A 17,641-nucleotide genomic window follows, 5' to 3' on the forward strand; every position below is an offset into this window, starting at 1 on the left:
AAAAAACTCAGCTCAAGGTCAAATAGGATGCTAAGGTTGCGAACAGTCTGGTTCAGCCTGAGACAATAGCCAGGGAGTGTGGTGAAATTGGTGGCTACGAAACACAGTTTGTGGCGGGGGCCGAAAACAATGGCTTCAGTCTTCTCAATGTTTAATTGGAAGACATTTCAGCTAATCCAAGACTGGCCATCAGAGAAACAGTCTGACAACACAGAAGCAGTGGAGGGGCCAAGAGAGATGGTGATGAGGTAGAGCTGGATATCGGTGTGCATGTGGAACCCGACGTGTTCTCAGATGAGGTCACAGAGGTAACTTGCAGATGAGAAATGGGAAGAGGCCAAGGATGGATCCTTGGGAGACTCCAGAGTTAACTGTGTGGGAGCAGGAAGAGAAGCCATTACAGGAGATTCTCTGACTGACAGGAAGATAAAGAAAAAGACTTGCATTTATAAAGTGCCTTTCACAACCTCAGAACGTACCAAAGTTCTTTACAGCCAATTAAGTACTTTTGAAATATATCGCTGTTGTAATGCAGGAAATGCGGCAGCCAATTTGTGCATAGCAAGATCCCACAAACAGCAATGTGATAATGACCAGATAATGTGTTTAATGACGTTGATTGAGGGATAACTATTGGCCAGGACATCGGGGAGAACTCTTCAGCTCTTCTTCGAAATAGTGGCGTGGGATCTTTTACATCCACCCGAGAGAAGAGATGGGGCCTCGTTTTAATGCCTCATCCAAAAGACAGCACCTCCGACAGTGCAGCACTCCCTCACTCCTACACTGCAGTGTCAACCTAGATTTTCTGCTCAAGAACTTGGAGTGGGACTTGAACCCACTGACTCCGAGGTGAGAGTGCTACCAACTGAGCCACAGCAGACTAGTGGAATTGGACAAGGGCAGTCCCACTCAGCTGGACAACATGGAAAGGCGTTGGGAGGAGGATGGTGTGGTCAACTGTGTCAAAGGCTGCAGACGGTTGCAAGAGGGATAGTGCACTACACAAATCACATAAGATGTAATTTTTGACTTTGATTAGGGCCATTTCAGTACTATGGCACAGGTGGACACCTGATTGGAGAGGTTCAAACATGGAAGCTGCAGGAAAGATGGGCATGAATTTGGAGGCAACAATACGTTCAAGGACTTGAGAGGAACAGGAGGTTGGAGATGGAGCATCAGTTTGCAAGAACAGGGGAGGGGGGGGCAAGGTTTTTTTTTAAAAAATTTTAAGAATGGTGTAATCATGTCAGATTTGAAAGGGAGGGGAGCAGTACCCGAGGAGGGGGAACCATTTACTACTTCAGCTAACATGGGGACCAAGAAGCAAAGTTCCATCCTTCATAAACAAGTCCTCCATTAAGGGTCAGCCTGCCTGTACTGCTTCCAGGGCTTGGATGTTTCTCGTGCTTTGATCAAAGTACTCTATGTGGACTATACAGCTTCAGCATAACATTCTTGGACTTAAGCCCATATCGCAATATAGCTCAGCATTCCATTGTGATTGACTGCACAAGCATGTGCAGTTATTGCAGAGCAACACGTCGTTCATCATTCGAGATCTTTCAGCTACTTCCCGAATTATCTCACCAACAATTTGCAAAACCTTCACTTCTCTGCATTGAGAGCCATATGCAAAATTTTGCCCAATTCCTTCTGTAGTTTCAGACACAACTGTTCTCCTCCCAGCTCCCCCCCACCACATCCCAAATTTAGCATCATAAGTTTGACCTATTTGCACTGATTTTCTGAATCTAGATTATTCTGCATCATTTACTACCTGCTCTACCTCTGTGCAGTCAGGGAAGACAACTGTGCCAACGTGCTTTACATTATACAGACATTATTGAATGTACTGTAGTATAGGCAGCTTGCAGCGTGGAAGGAATCCATTTGGCCCAGTGTCCCAGCTCTTTGCTACATCAAACCAAACCCTGCTGTTACCCATAGCACTGTATCATGCTATCTTCTGCATTTCTTTTTAAAAAAGGGAAAATGGATAAATATTTGAAGAAATGGTTTCTGCCTCAATTACTCTGGCAACACATTCCATGCTCCAATAAACCTTTGCAAAAAAACTTCTATAACTGCTGCTCCTAAATTTAAGATTCCTCACCGACACTCGGGAGGAAAGTCTTTCCTTATTCACCCCAAAGATGTTCACTATTTTTTAAACTCAAATCTCCTATTGTCTGCTCCACAAGAAATAGTTATGGTATCTCCAATCTCAACTATAGTTTGTCATCCCAATTATCCTGGTGAATCTATGTTGTTCACGCTGATGGATTTAATGCCCGTTCTATATTGGGGCACCCAAAACTGCAGTATTGTGGTCTAGCCACTGCTTTGTACAAATCTATCTTTGCACTTGTATAAGTAGGGGCATGGGGTACAAGTCAAAATGTTATTGGCTTGATCTATCTGCCCTCAAGTAAATTATATTTGAACCCGTGTGTCTGCTCATCCACACCCTTCAGCATCATTGGAGTGTACAGTCCTATTGATTTTCTCACCTCCCAATAACCTCGCACTTCTCTGCATTAACTTTATCTACCACCCGTCTGCCCATTTAATTAATCTTTTGATGTTCTCCTGCTGTTTGCTAAAACCCTCATGCCATGAAAATGTTGATATGCTCATGTGGATAAGCACACTAATTAGGAACAGAAGTGGACCTAGCATTGAACCCTGTGGTATGCCATTTCTCATCCTTCTATCTGATCAACTTCCATTACTTCCTGTCCAATCCACTATGTCTATGCGGCTACATTTTTATAACCTTGTCTGAACTTTTGCAGCCACCTCATACTGTATGTCTGTGTCCCGGGGGTGGGGGGGGTGCAGTTACACCACATCTACTTCATTATTTATCCAAATGGTCACTTCAAGAAGAAGTCCAAACACAACTTACCTTTAATAAACTTGTATTGGCTGTCCAAGTCTCATACATTTTTAAATGCTCACTATTTGATCTCTATTAAACGAACTTGTCTATATAGTGCCTGGTTTATCCTTCAAGATGCTACGCTCTAATCCAAATTTTACATATCTAAATACTGTGGTTGGAGCTTCTCATAACCGGATTGCCTTCAACACAGGATGCAGGTCATCAGGGCCTGACGACTTATCCAGGTCTAGCTCTAATTATATTTTTAAGCTTTGAAAAAAAGTTACATCATCCTCTAGTACATCCAAGTCCCACTATTTGTAAAACCATTAAAAATCTGCCAAATTGCCATGAGCAGTCCATCCCCATAGTCTTAAAAGCCTGTACTATTTTCTTTGATCTATTTTCATATTTCATGTTTCATTAATCCCTTCGAATCTCCCTCTCTACATTATCTATACTCATGATTTTTAGTATTAGCTTGAGTTATAAGCTTCCCTTTTAAGTTTTAACCTTAATTTATCCATGGAACTTTGATGCATCCCTTTTTACTTTAATATATCTATTTTGTAGTCCATCAATCTCATTATGTGAAGATTTCCCATTGTTGAACTGATGTCCTGTTTGCTAGCTGTTTTTGCCTAGTTAGTTTGAGCTAGCCCATTACTTCACTGAACCCTGCTTTTTTCTGTCCAAGCCTTAACCCGACTTATCTTTTCTATTTTATATCCCTTTAAGGATAGAGTAGTCACTGCACATTATGCACTTGCTTTGTTCTGCTACTCTCAGTGGTCCTCATACGCCAATCACTGATCATTTCATATATTCCTAATCTAGTGATGGTTGAGACAGCACATGCATACAGCAGAGATGGATTACAAATTTAGATAATTAAGATTAGCTGTTCTTTTTTTCCAGATTACTGTAATAGCTGTAACACTGTGCAGGAAATCCAATTCACTGTTTTGGTTGAATTCATGTTAGGATTGTTCAGAGAAAAGTTGAAGTGAAAGTTGAAATTTGACCTTATTTGCTTCTTGATTTAAATTTTTTTTTAAATTTTTTAATTTTTTTTTAATAAAAACACTGCAGCTCAAGGAAGACTACCAAGCACACTTGTGCCTTTAATTAGACAGCAGCACAGCAAGCCTACATTTGTGCAGAGGATAGTAGAGGCATTTTAAGCAGAAGCAACAATTTAGAAGAGTTATGAGTGATGAACTAAATCCCTCAGCACTAAATTCTGCATTGCAATCCAAATCCCTCAGCAGGCTACATTATACAACTTCACCTTAATCTGAAGGAATATTCTACAGGAATCTTGTATGAAAACTGCTGCCCATTTTAGGGCTAAGGGATAAGCTTGTGTTGAACGGGTGTGCTTAGTTTAACACATTAAATCTCATCCCTGTACGAAATACCTTATTTTGATGGCATAAGCACAAAAAGAAGTGGATACAGAAGGTGTTTATTTTATTCTCCCCCCACCACTCAAATACGTCAGTTGATTAATAAAGGTTCCAAACTTATACCAATAGTCACAAGTAACATCTTACCAGCAATATAGGACATGCAGACAAATTTGAAGTAGTTGGTAAATTTTGTTTATTTTTCCCTACAGCCAGCCCAATTAGGTCAAGACGACTTAAAAAAAAACCCTCAAACTATGGGCAATGCTGAGAAAGCCACTGTTAATGCAGAGCCCTAGTTACATTGTGTCAGCTGTGGCTCAGTGGGTAGCACACTCGCCTCAGTCAGAAGGTTGTGGGTTCAAGTCCCACTCCAGGGACTTGAGCACATAAAGCAAGGCTGACACTCCAGCACAGTGCGGAGGGAGCGCTGCACTGCCGGAGGTGCTGTATTTCAGACGAGACGTTAAACCGAGCCCCCGTCTGCTCTCTCAGGTGTACGTAAAAGATCCCAGGGGCACTATTTCGAAGAAGTGCAGGGGAGTTATCCCTGGTGTCCTGGTCAATATTTATCCCTCAACCAACATAACAAAAAACAGATTATCGGGTCATTATCACATTGCCGTTTGTGGGACTTTGCGGTGTGCAAATTGGCTGCCGCGTTTCCTACATTACAAGTGACTACACTCCTTAAAAAAAAGTACTTAATTGGTTGTAAAGCGCTTTGAGACATCCGGTGGTCGTGAAAGGCGCTATAGAAATACAAGTCTTTCTTTTTCTTACTTTGCGAAGATGGTGATGGGCCAGGGAGCGATTTGTTGTATAACTGAGTGGCTTGCTAGGGCATTAAGAGTCAACTACAGTGTGGACTTGGCAAGACTTGGTCAGAATTAGTCAACAAGGTGGGCATTAATGACGATGACGGCCATCATTACTGCATGGACCAAGAGTATCCAACAGAAGCTTATAAAAAGTTGTATTGCAGTACCCAGTATAAAGTCAGATCATCTATAGCCTAATGTTGAATTAAGGTGTTTGAAAGCATAAGTGGTTAAACTTTGTATTCAAATTTCTGCATACAAGAGCAGAATGCCAGCTGGTGACAACAACAACTTGCATTTATATGGCACCTTTAATATAGTAAAACATCCCAAGGCATTTCACAGAAGCTTTATCAAACAAAATTTGAGACAGCCACATCAAGAGACATTGTCAAATTAATTAGGTTTTAAGGAGCGTATTAAAGGCGAGAGCTAGAGAGGCGGCGGTGTTTCGGGAATGAATTCTAGAACTTAGGGCCTACGCAGCTGAAGGCACAGCCGCCAATCGTGGAACGATTAAAATCGGGGATGCACAAAAGTCCAGAATTGGAGGAGCGCAGAGATCTCAAAGGGTTGTAGGACTGGAGGAAGTTACACAGATATGAAGGGGTGAGGTCATGGAGGAATTTGAAAACTGGCTGCATCTCTAGCCAAGCTGCTCCAGTACAGCTACAACACTGGCATCTAGCCGACAAAGTGGAAAATTGCTCAGGTATGCCCTGTCCACAAAAAGCAGGACAAATCCAACCCAGCCAATTATCACCCCATCAGTCTACTCTGTGTCATCAGCAAAGTGATGGAAGGTGTCGTTGACAGTGCTACCAAATACCTGCACACCGATGCTCAGTTTGGGTTCCGCCAGCACCACTCAGCTCCAGACCTCATTACAGCCTTGGTACACATGGACAAAAGAGCTGAATTCCAGAGGCGAGGCACTTGGCATCAAGGAGCTCCAGCAAAACTGAAGTCAATGGGAATCGAGAGAAAACTCTGCACTGGCTCAAGTCATACTTTTTTTGAGGATGTAACTAACTAGCAGGGTAGATAAAGGGGAACCAGTGGATGTAGCATATTTGGATTTCCAAAAGGCATTCGATAAGCTGCCACATAAAAGGTTATTGCACAAGATTAGGGCTCATGGGATGAAAGGGCTGTCCTATGATGAGAGATTGTGTAGAATGGGCCTATACTCTCTGGAGTTTAGAAGAATGAGAGGTAATCTCATTGAAGCATACAAGATTCTGAAGGGTGTTGACAGGGTAGATGCGGAGAGGTTGTTTCCCCTGGCTGGAGTATCTAGAACTAGGGGGTATAGTCTCAGGATAAGGGGTCGGCCATTTAAGACTGAGATGAGGGCGAATTTCTTCACTGAGGGTTTTTGGACTAGGGGAATCAAGCAATATGGAGATCGGGCAGGAAAGTGGAGTTGGGGTCGATGATCAGCCATGATCTTATTGAATGGCGGAGCAGGCTCGAGAGGCCGTATGGCCTACGCCTGCTCTTATTTCTTATGTTCTTAAAAGGAAGATGGTTGTGGTTGTTGGAGACCAATGACCTCTGCCCCAGGACATCACTGTAGGAGTTCCTCAGGGCAGTGTCCTCGGCTCAAACATCTTCAGCTGCTTCATCAATGACCTTCCCTCCATCAGGTGGTCAGAACTGGAGATGTTCGCTGATAATTGCACCAGCATTCAGTTCCATTCACAACTCTACAGCAAGACCTGGATGACATTGAGTTTGGGCTGATAAGTGGCGAGTAACATTTGCGCTACACAAGTGCCATGCAATGACCATCTCCAACAAGAGAAAGTCTAACCACCGCCACTTGACATTCAATGGCATTACTATCATCGAATCCCTCACCAATATCCTGAGGGTCACCACTGACCAGAAACTTAACTGGATCAGCCACATATATACTGTGGCTACAAGAGCAGGTCAGAAGTTGTGTATTCTGCAATGAGTAACTCACCTCCCGACTCCCCAAAGCCTTTCCACCATCTACAAGGCACAAGTCAGGAGTGTGGTGGAATACTCTCCATTTGCCTGGATGAGTGCAGCTCCAACACCACTCAAGAAGCTCAGCACCATCCAGGATAAAGCAGCCCACTTGATTAGTACCCCATCCATCACTTTAAACATTCACTCCCTCCACCACCGGAGCACCGTGGCTGCAGTGTGTACCATCTAGAAACATAGGAGTAGGCCATTCGGTCTTTCGAGCCTGCTCCGCCATTCAATATGATCATGGCTGATCCTCTATCTCAATACCATATTCCCGCTCTCTCCCCATACCCCTTGATGCCTTCTGTGCCTAGAAATCTACCTATCTCCTTCTTAAATATATTCAGTGACTTGGCCTCCACAGACTTCTGTGGTAGAGAATTCCACAGGTTCACCACCCAGAGTGAAGAAATTTCTCATCTCAGTCCTAAATGTCCGACCCCATATCCTGAGACTGTGACCCCTCGTTCTAGACCTACCAGCCAGGGCAACATCCTCCCTGCATCCAGTCTGTCTAGCCCTGTCAGAATTTTATACGTTTCAATGAGATCCCCTCTCATTCTTCTAAACTCTAGTGAAATCTACAAGATGCACTGCAGCAATTCGCCAAGGCTGCTTCAACAGTACTTCCCAAACCCACGACCTCCACCACCTAGAAGGACAAGGGCAGCAGGTGCATGGGAACACCACCACCTGCAAGTTCCCCTCCAAGTCACCATCCTGACCTGAAAATATTATCGCCGTTCCTTCATCATCGCTGGGTCAAAATCCTGGAACTTCCTCCCTAACAGCACTGTGGGAGTACCTTCATCACACGGACTGCAGCGGTTCAAGAAGGCAGCTCTTCACCACTGTCTCAAGGGCAATTAGGGATGGGCAATAAATGCTGGCCTTGCCAGCGACACCCACATCCCATGAATGAAAAAAAAACAAGGATGAGAATTTTAAAATTGAGTTGTTGCCAGTGTGGGAGTCAATGTAGGTCAGCAAGCACAGGGGTGATGGGTGAACGGGACTTGTTGCGAGTTAGGATACGGGCAGAGTTTTGGATGAGCTCAAGTTTGTGGAGGGTGGCAAATGGGAGGCCATCCAGGAGAACAGTGGAATAGTCCAGTCTAGAGGTGACAAAGGTATGGATGAGGGTTTCAGCAGATGAGCTGCAGCAGAGGCAAAGATGGGCGATGTTAAGATGGTGGAAGTAGGCAGTTTTAGTGACAGCGTGGATATAGGAACATAGGAACAGGAGTAGGCCATTTAGCCCCTCGAGTCGGTTCTGTCATTCAATGAGATCATGGCTGATCTGTGACCTAACTCCACATACCTGCCATTTCCCCATATCCTGCAATAACTTTTGTTAACAAAAATAAAAAAGTTGTGGTCAGAAGTTCATCTCCGGGTCAAGGATGCCAAGGTTGCCAAGAGTCTGGTTCAGCCTCAGACAGTGGCCAGGGAATGCAGTTTGTGGCGGAGACCGAAAACAATGGTTTTGGTCTTCCCAATATTTAGTTGGAGGAATTTTCTGTGCATCCAGTACTGGATGCCGGCCAAGCAGCGTGACAAAATCCGAGACAGTGGAGTGGTGGTGAGGTAGAGCTGGGTGTCATCAGCGAATATGTGGAGCCTGACGTTATGTTCTCGGATGAGGTCATCGAGGGGCAGCATGGAGATGAGAAATAAGAAGGGGCCAAGGATAGATCAGATAGGAAGAGAAGCCATTGCAGGTGCGTTTCTGGCTACAACTGGACAGATAAAAATGGAACCAGGCGAGGGCAGTCCCATCCAGCTGGACGACGTAGAGGCATTGGAGGAGGATGGCGTGGTCAATTGTGTCGAAGACTGCACAGGTCGAGAAGAACGATGATGGAAAGATTACCAGACATTTGTGACGTTGATATGGGTCGTTTGTGCTCTGGCAGAGACGGAATCCCGATTGAAGGGGTTCAAACAGAGTTGCAATAAAGACAGGTACAGGGACTTGGGAGGCAACAACACGCTCAAGAAATTGAAGAGAAAGGGAGATTGGAGATGGGGCAGCAGTTTGCAAGGAGAGAGGGGTCAAGGATTTTTTTTTTTGAGGGGAGTGAGGAAAGCAGATTTGTTGGGGAGGGGCGACAGTATCTGACGGGAGGGAACTGTAACAAGGGTAGCTAAATGGGGGCCAGGAACAGAAGTTGGGTGGTCAGCAGTTTAGTGGGAATAGGGTTGAGGGTGCAGGAAATGAATCGCATGGACAAGATGAGATCGGAGATGGCATGAGGGGAGATGGGAGAAAAACTAGAGAAAGATGCGCGTTCAGGGCTAGAGCACCAGGAAGAGAGTTCCACAGGTAGGAAAAGCAATCAAAAAAACTCTGCTAGTATAGGAAGCTCAAGGAACAACACCTCATCTTTCAATTAGACAATTTACAGCCTTCCGGACTCAACCGAGTTCAACAATTTCAGATCATAACCACTACCTCCATTTTTTCCAGACATCAGCTGTTGGTAATGATTCTGCTATTCCCATTTCCACCTCCTCTAGAATCATCTTTTGTTTCTTTACCTGTCCCATTACCACCCCCTTTTGCCTTGCATCATCATCCCTTCTGCCATCTAATCTCTCCTGCCTACCACTGTCAGAGACCTTCGCTTTTGTTCTTGCCTCCCCTCCTCCCTTTCCCTGCCTCCGTACTTGCTTAAAATTCGTTACATCTCTAATCTTTTCCAGCTCTGGTGAAAGGTCATTGACTCGAAAGGGTAACTCTGTTTCTCGCTCCACAGATGCTGCCGGTCCTGCTGAGCAATTCCAGCATTTTCTGCTTTTATTTCAGATTTCCAGCATCCGCAGTATTTTGCTTTTGTGTTCTGCTAGTATTGTGATATTTTGGATACTCGATCCTAAAACTTGCCTCAAGATAATTTTTGAAATACAGGACAACTTTACAACCTTTCCATCACAACTGAAATGAAGGATCAAAGACTGCTCCTTAATATTACTGCCATAGAGTTGGAAAAAAAAACCTGGAAGGTAACGGGTGATTAGTTTTGCCGAAATGCCTTGGAAACCCTTCCTTCAAAAAAAAAGTTTACTTACAAGTGACTATGACCAGAACAGCTCGAACAACCAGGTCAACGTACAACTCCCAGCGTTCAGAGACCTTGGCTACCACATGTGGGACAATAATCTCTGCTGCAACGAAGAACTGGACAGCATAGGTTATGAAGATTCCGAAAGAATACAAGATCTTCACTGACTGGTACAACCTGGAAGAAAAGATTTGACACAATTAAACTCTGGAGAGCTTCGAGAAGATCAGTGTTAACAAACTTGATTTCAACTTTCTCCACCCCTCACCCCAATACAATGCAGCAGAAAGAAATACCACTCAGCAATTGCGTGCGATATTAAGAGGTACAGGAAACCACCCAGGGGACACTCTCTTCGTTTTAGTTAGAAGTTGCTGGTTTCCACCTCATCTCCTCTCTTGCAGGAGTGCAGCAGGCTTCTACATACGTCTTTATACTTCATGCAATGGTGTCGGCATAGCATACACTAAAGCAGTGGTTCTCAAACTTTTTTGGTTGAAGGGTCCGGTTCCTTTTCAAATTGATTAGTAATCACGGAAACACCCCCCCACCTCCATCTAAATTGTCCCACCACCAGCCTTGGTAACTGCGGGTCTAACCTGGCGATCTTCCTGCTGCTCTCAGCGCTCCTTAATGCGTGCTCCCCTCCTAGGTATTTCCTCTTTCGATCTGCAAACTCACCTAATGCAGGCAAGTTGGAATTTCAGCCAACCCATGGCCAGTAATGCTATAGACAGTTAACATGGTTTAATATGCATCATTACCCCATTTTGCTTCAGTGTCTGTTCTAGGGTCACCAATTATTTTTCAATCAATTCTCATGTACAAATATATATCACCAGTAAGTTGCCTGCAGTGTTGAATAGAAGTTTTTTATATTTACACAAGATGGCGATAGAGTGGAGACACGCTTCAGAAACTCTCGCCACAGAGCCACATACTGGCAAGAGCCGGCAACTACAGTGAGAATTGTCGTAACACAATTGAATGAAAAATTACGTAGCAATTTGCAATGTTGACCCAAAAATCCTAAGAACAATGTTTGTGGGCAGAAAGTCTACATCTTACACAAGGTTTTTAAATAGAGATAGAAGGTGCAGACTGGCCACTTGTGGGATTCTAAAACTGCATTATAACTGGTACATTGTCAAATGTGAATAGTATAAAGTAATTTATTCACATGGCGCTGTTGCCAATTGTATGGAGTAAGCAGCGCCATCACGTGGCAAAGACTGATGGTTGCCACTGATGGGCACTGGCAAACGGTCAACTTTCAGGACCGTATAGAGATGTGACCGATTTAAGGTTTTATCTGCAGGCTAACTGCTCAGCTATGCCGCTACACATAGAAGTGAACTAAAGAATGCCAAGTTCAATTTATGTAATGTCATAGTGGACAATTCCTTGCAAAGTAGATAAAGCACCCTTGCCATCCAAGGTTTCCCTTAAGGTGCGCAAGCGTGCACCAATCGGGAGGTCCCGCGCAGGCCACTCACCAGCTTCTGCCGCTGGAAAAGATACCGCGCATGCACGGCCGCGCAGCAAGTGTAAAGGGACTGCGCAACAAGACAAAAAATTCGAGGGAACATTGTTGCCATCCCCTTGCTCCCATCTCACGCTTTTGCCCCTTTGTAAAGCCACTCATGACTATTAGCTGCCACTCACGGCACCCTTAATCCTCCATCCACTCTTCTATCTTCTCTCAAGGTGGACAGGGAAGTCAGAGGTGCCTTCACCATATTTCCCTCCTACTCTCCTTTCTTATCCATTTCCCTCAAAGTGGCTGTTAATTTAAAAATTTTTCCCATCAAATTTGAATGTGGAATCTTACACAAGTAATGAGAGGTAAATTAGTTGTCTTCAAAATATAACTGTTAAACAGCATGAGGAAAAATGAAATCAGCTTACCACGCTTCCTACGCGCAAACAGTTAAGTATATGCACAGCTCATTTTAAACACTCCAAATTTTACATAAAGCTTCGAAATTTGTACTGTAGAATGTGGTCAGTTTAGCAGACTTGAGTGGCAACAATTCATAGGTGCACAGCACATGCTGCAACTGCACTGTAAAAGCTCAGCTCACAGCATCACAACGCTGGGCAAAAATATTATCTTCAAGCCCAGACTTGAGATAGGCCAAGGACTTTCCAAAAAAACTGAATGAAAGCTTTTAAACACAGAAGAATTCAATGGATAAATCTGATCATCTAATCTAATCATTGGTTATTTTGCAAAAACCTTTATTTTGGACAATGGAAATTTCAGTTACTGAGGAAAAAGTGGCAGAATAATCAAACCAGAGCAGTTTGTGGACAAATATATCATATGGTGGCCAGATTGTGCCATTATAGAGTATCCAGTTTTCATAAGTAGTTTCCATCATAGATGTGGACATTATAATAGAAGAAAGTTGACTGCGTGGATGCAAGATATAAAAATAAGTAAAAAAATAAGGACAGAATACATGATTAAAATGGGAAGCGATTACATCTGCAGACCCTGGTTCAATTCCCCAATGCCCTCTAATCCCACTTCATCTCAACTCAAATGAGTCAGCAGGACATTATCAAGTGGGGAAAAAAAATAACCTAATCTTACAGACAACTTAAAATATACAACTTGAAATTCCAAACTGCCACTTTCTTTGCCTGCGATCATCTACCTAGCTGCCATTTCTGAAGAATGCTCTTTCCAAAATTAACCAGTCTTTTGTACTTCAAAGTAACTGGGACATTCTACATTTTGGGTAGCTGACTGCACATGCAAAAATAGAACTGTCAAATGCAAACCAAATCCTGAAGTCTAGGTTTGAAAATGGTCAAGAAGCGGTGTTTTGGGATAGACTAAGATGCACCACTCCGGCTGTTAAAACCTGTCTGCACAATAGCTTTAAAAAGGGATAGCTATCACAATACTGAACAGAAATATATAATGTGTGTTACAGGCTGAAAGCAGTGATCAAAATAACCGTGTGCAAGATTGGCAACATTCTCTAGAAAACTTACCAGCAGGCTGGCAAATTGAGTGTGATGCTTCCTTTAATTTCGTCCCCGAAACAAATGTATCCCATAACTCCCAGAGTCAAGTACAACGTCGTGACGATCGCCATGCCCGAATACAAAATCACTGGAAATTTCTGCGGTTTCTGCATCTTGTTTTCTAGTGGAAGCACCTTGAACAAAACACTGAATTAAAACACATCTTAGGCAAGCTCGGTATAAAGTCACTACAAGCACCTTGGACAAGTTCAGGATTTTTGCCAGTGTTGAATTTCTAACTTGCATTTTGTATAAAGGAATACGGAGCAAACGCGGGAAAATGGAGTCGAGGTGCAGATCGGCCATGATCTAACTGAATGGCAGAGCAGGCTCGAGGGACTGGCCTACTCCTGTTCCTCATGTTACTATGTTAGGAGGTCTGTTAAAACGTTACAGGGTTAAATTGGATAACCCACGAAAACGGGCGTAGGGATCGCAACCCGCGATTAACCCGTGCCCGTTGATTGCAATGCAGGCAGGACGTGAACTTCATGCTGCCACCTTCATGCTTTCCATGATTTCTGCATGCAGCCAGCGCTAACCGCGCTGATCATTGGCTGCACACATCAGCATGGGGCCCAATATCATTAGTGTCGAGCACTACTTAAAGCTAGCCTGTACCTCAAAGGGGAGGTGCATTGTGGCTGTTGGTGGTGCGGAGATCATTCTGAATATTGTGCGGTGGAAGAATCAATGATAGTTGACCATGGGAGAGCACGTGCACCAAGGTTTCCAGATGCTGCATTGGAGGTCCTGGTGGAAGAGGTGGCAAGGAGAGAAGTCATGTATCCTCAGGGGAGGCTAATGGCCCTCCAAACACATGCTCAGAAGGCAGTGGCAAGAGATAGCGCCGAAGGTCAGTGCCAGGAGTGTTGCCCCAAAGACCTGGATGCAGTGCAGGAAGAAGTTTAATAATCTCACACAAGTTATCAAGGTCGGGAGTGCATCTTCAAATGTCATTCTACCAACTGCACCACTAGCCTCATCCACTGATCAAGTCACTCACCTACCAACAATCTCCATCAATCAGGACACATACCCAACATTCATATGCTTCACTTCACCCACTTAGGAATGTTGCAAGCCTCATACATACATCTCAGCTTTCACAAGCTGGCAGCTATTCAGCCACGATAGCCATATCATCCAAATAAATGCATGACATTCATTGACACACTTCCCTCTTTCTTGCAGGAGAAGGTGGCGCACAACAGGAGGTAGCAGGAATTAACAGGAGGGGAAGAGGCGGGCCTACATGTTTTAATCCCCATGGAGGACACAGTGGGGAAGGGGCATGCGGAGAGCCCTTCTCTTCCTCCCTCTTCTAGCAGCTTGTCCTGCTCTGCGTGCTTTCTGCACATTCTCCCAGTCATGTGCATGCCAAGAGGAAGCCCTACTTAGGCCATCCATGTCTGGAAGCAACTGGTTTGTACAAAAGCATTTAAGTCACCAAAAAGGTACTTCAGCACCAGCCAGACCATTCCCTGCAGGCTACTGAAACTTTAAACAAGTTTGGAAAAGCACCTAAAAACATAGAATTGTAGCAATAGCCAGAAGAAATAAACCAGCAACTAACCTGCACGTATTACAGGAAAACTCTGGTATCCGGCACTGACGGGACCGAGCTGTTGCCGTCCCATCAAAACTGCCAGACAAACCAGCACTAATGTTAAAACATACGGAGCTCAGAAGCTCCGTGTGAAGCAACAAACCCTGTTGCTTAGCAACAGCTTCAAAACAGTCGGCCGCAGCTTGCAAGCGTCTATGTAGCTAAGCAACAGCTTCAGCTAGACCTTGCAGAGCCTGACTGGAGAAAAAAAAAAAAAAAAGAAAAAAAAACTTCTCTGAACCGGCTCCTGAATTTTGCCAGTGGATAGAGATTTCCAGACATTTAACCTCCGGATAAACGAAAGTTTCCTGTACATAGGATATACAGCACAGAAACAGGCTATTTGGCCCAACCAGTCCAAGCTGGCGTTTATGCTCCATTCAAGCCAGCTCCAGTCTTTCCTCATCTAACTCTAGAAGCATAACCCTCTATTCCCTTCAAGTGTTTACCTAGCCTCCCCTCAAATGCATCTATACTATTCGCTTCTACCACTCCCTGTGGTAGCGAGTTCCACATTCTCACCACTCTCTGGGTAAAGAAGTGTCTTCTGAATTCCCTATTTGATTTCTTGGTAACTATCTTATATTGATGGCCTCTAGTTTTGCTCTTCCCCACAAGTGAAAACACTCTCTCTCTCTAAAATTATGAAAGGTTTTAATAGAAAAGACCTCTATTAGGTCACCACTCAGCCTTCTCTTTTCAAGAGAAAAGTGACCCAGCCTGTTCATCCTTTCCGGATAGGTATACCCTCACATTTCTGGTTTCATCCTTGTAAATCTTCTCTGCACCCTCTCCAGTGCCTCTATATCCTTTTTATAATATGGCGACCAGAATTGTACACAGTACTGCAAGTGTGGTCTAACCAAGGTTCGATACAGGTTTAGCATAACTTCCCCACTTTTCAATTCTATACCTCTAGAAATAAACCCTAGTGCTTGGTTTGCTTTTTGTATGGCCTTGTTGACCTGTTTCGCTACTTTTAGTGATTTGTACTCAGATCCCTTTGCTCTTCTACCCCATTTAGATTTGTATTTTCCAAGTAATATGTGACCTCCCCATTTTTCTTACCAAAATGTAATACTTCACATTTATCGGTGTTGTATTTCATTTGCCAATTATATGCCCATTCTGCAAGTTTATTAATGTCTTCTTGTAATTTGTTACAGTCTTCCTCAATATTGACTATCACCTCCCAAATTTGGTGTCATCTGCAAATTTAGAAATTGTGTTTTTGATTCCAAAGTCTAAATCATTAATATAAATTGTGAACAACAGCGGTCCCAGCACTGACCCTTGTGGAACACCACTTCCCACCTTCTGCCACTCCGAATAGCTACCCTTTATCCCACTCTCTGGTTTCTGTCTTGAAGCCAGCTAGTTATCGAAGGCCTTTTGAAAATCTAAATAAATGACATCTACTGCATTACCCTTGCCTATTCTGTTACCTCTTCAAAAAATTCAATGAGGTTGGTCAAGCAAGACTTTCCCTTTTGAAATCCATGCTGACTATTGTATTTTTGGTTTCTAGATGTTCTATTTTTTTCCTTTAGTAGGGATTACATTATTTTTCCAATGTTAAGCTGACTGGTCTATAGTTCCCTGGACATGTTCTATCTCCCTTCTTAAATATAGGTATTACGTTAGCAGTCCACTAGTTCTCTGGCACTGCACCTTGTTCTAGTGAATTATTAAATGTGTGTAGTAATGCCTTTGTTATCTCTTCCTTAGATTCTTTTAAAATGCTCGGATGTAATCCATTTGGACCAGGGGTTTTATCCTCTTTTGAGTTTGATTAGTTTATTTCATATTTCTCCTCTATTTTAAATGCAGTTATCTCATTACTGATATCATCTGATGCCATGTCCACCTGTTAAATACTGAAGCAAAAGTAATTATTTAATATTTCTGCCATCTCGCTATCACTGCCTATATTATCCTGTCCATCCCTTAGTGGCCCTATTCCCATCCGATTTTCCTTTTTTTATTTTTTATTTACGTGCCTGTAAAATATTTAGTACAGGCACCCACGGGACCGAGCTGCTGCCGTTGCCTCAAAACTTCCGGATAGACCAGCGTCAATGTTATCAGATACGGAGCTTTTCATCTCCGTATCTGACAACAAAGACTGTTGCTTAGCAACAGCTTGTCAACACTCGGCGTCTCTGAAGCTGTTGCTAAGATACAGAGACACCTTCCAGAGCCTGCTGTATCTGACCACAAACACTGTTGCTCAGCAACAGCTTGTAAACACTCGGCCCAGTAGCTTGGAAGCGTCTCTGAAGCTGTTGCTAAGCTACAAAGACGCTTTCCAGAGCCTGCCTGTGAAAAGAATGCTAGAAGAAAAAAAAACCTAACCAAAACGGCTGCTGATTTCTGCCGTTAGATCGAAGCTGCCGGACATTCAACCTCCGGATAGCACAAAGTTTCCTGTATTTTGTTTTATGTTCCTTGATAATTTAATTTCAGGCCCTTCTTGCCTTCTTAATTTTTTTTTGACTTCTCTCCTAATCTCTGTATTCTCTCTCGTCATGCTCTCCCCTGCTGTCCATGCACTTTGTGTATGCCCCCTTCCTTACCCTCAATTTTTCTCATGGCTTTATTCATCCATGGTGTCTTATTAGTGTTTAGCTTGCTCTTGTTTTTTTTTTAGCAGAATATATTTTTCCTGGACTCTGTTGAACACCGTTTTAAATATTTTCCGCTGCTGTTTTACATCATTGTTTGCCAATATTGTTGTCCATTTTATCTTCCCAAGTTCTATTCTCAGCCCCTCAAAATCAGCTTTTCTCCATTTATTACCCTGG

General features: G+C 43.4%; 1 protein-coding gene across 2 annotated transcripts in view; it reads right to left on the bottom strand.

Moving 5' to 3' along the window:
- The window catches only part of slc36a1 (solute carrier family 36 member 1), a 101,105-nt gene that overhangs the window by 36,920 nt on the left and 46,544 nt on the right, over window positions 1-17,641 (bottom strand). For both annotated transcript variants that reach the window (XM_085995817.1, XM_085995816.1), the window contains 2 exons: window positions 13,196-13,362; window positions 10,197-10,366 (listed from right to left, as the gene is read on the bottom strand). In XM_085995817.1, coding sequence (XP_085851943.1) covers window positions 10,197-10,366; window positions 13,196-13,362 — 337 coding nt within the window. The remainder of the gene's footprint in view (window positions 1-10,196; window positions 10,367-13,195; window positions 13,363-17,641) is intronic.

Source organism: Somniosus microcephalus, chromosome 8 (genome assembly GCF_052327205.1).
Source record: "Somniosus microcephalus isolate GS21.2 chromosome 8, FLI_Smic_1.0, whole genome shotgun sequence".
Lineage (NCBI taxonomy): Eukaryota > Metazoa > Chordata > Chondrichthyes > Squaliformes > Somniosidae > Somniosus > Somniosus microcephalus.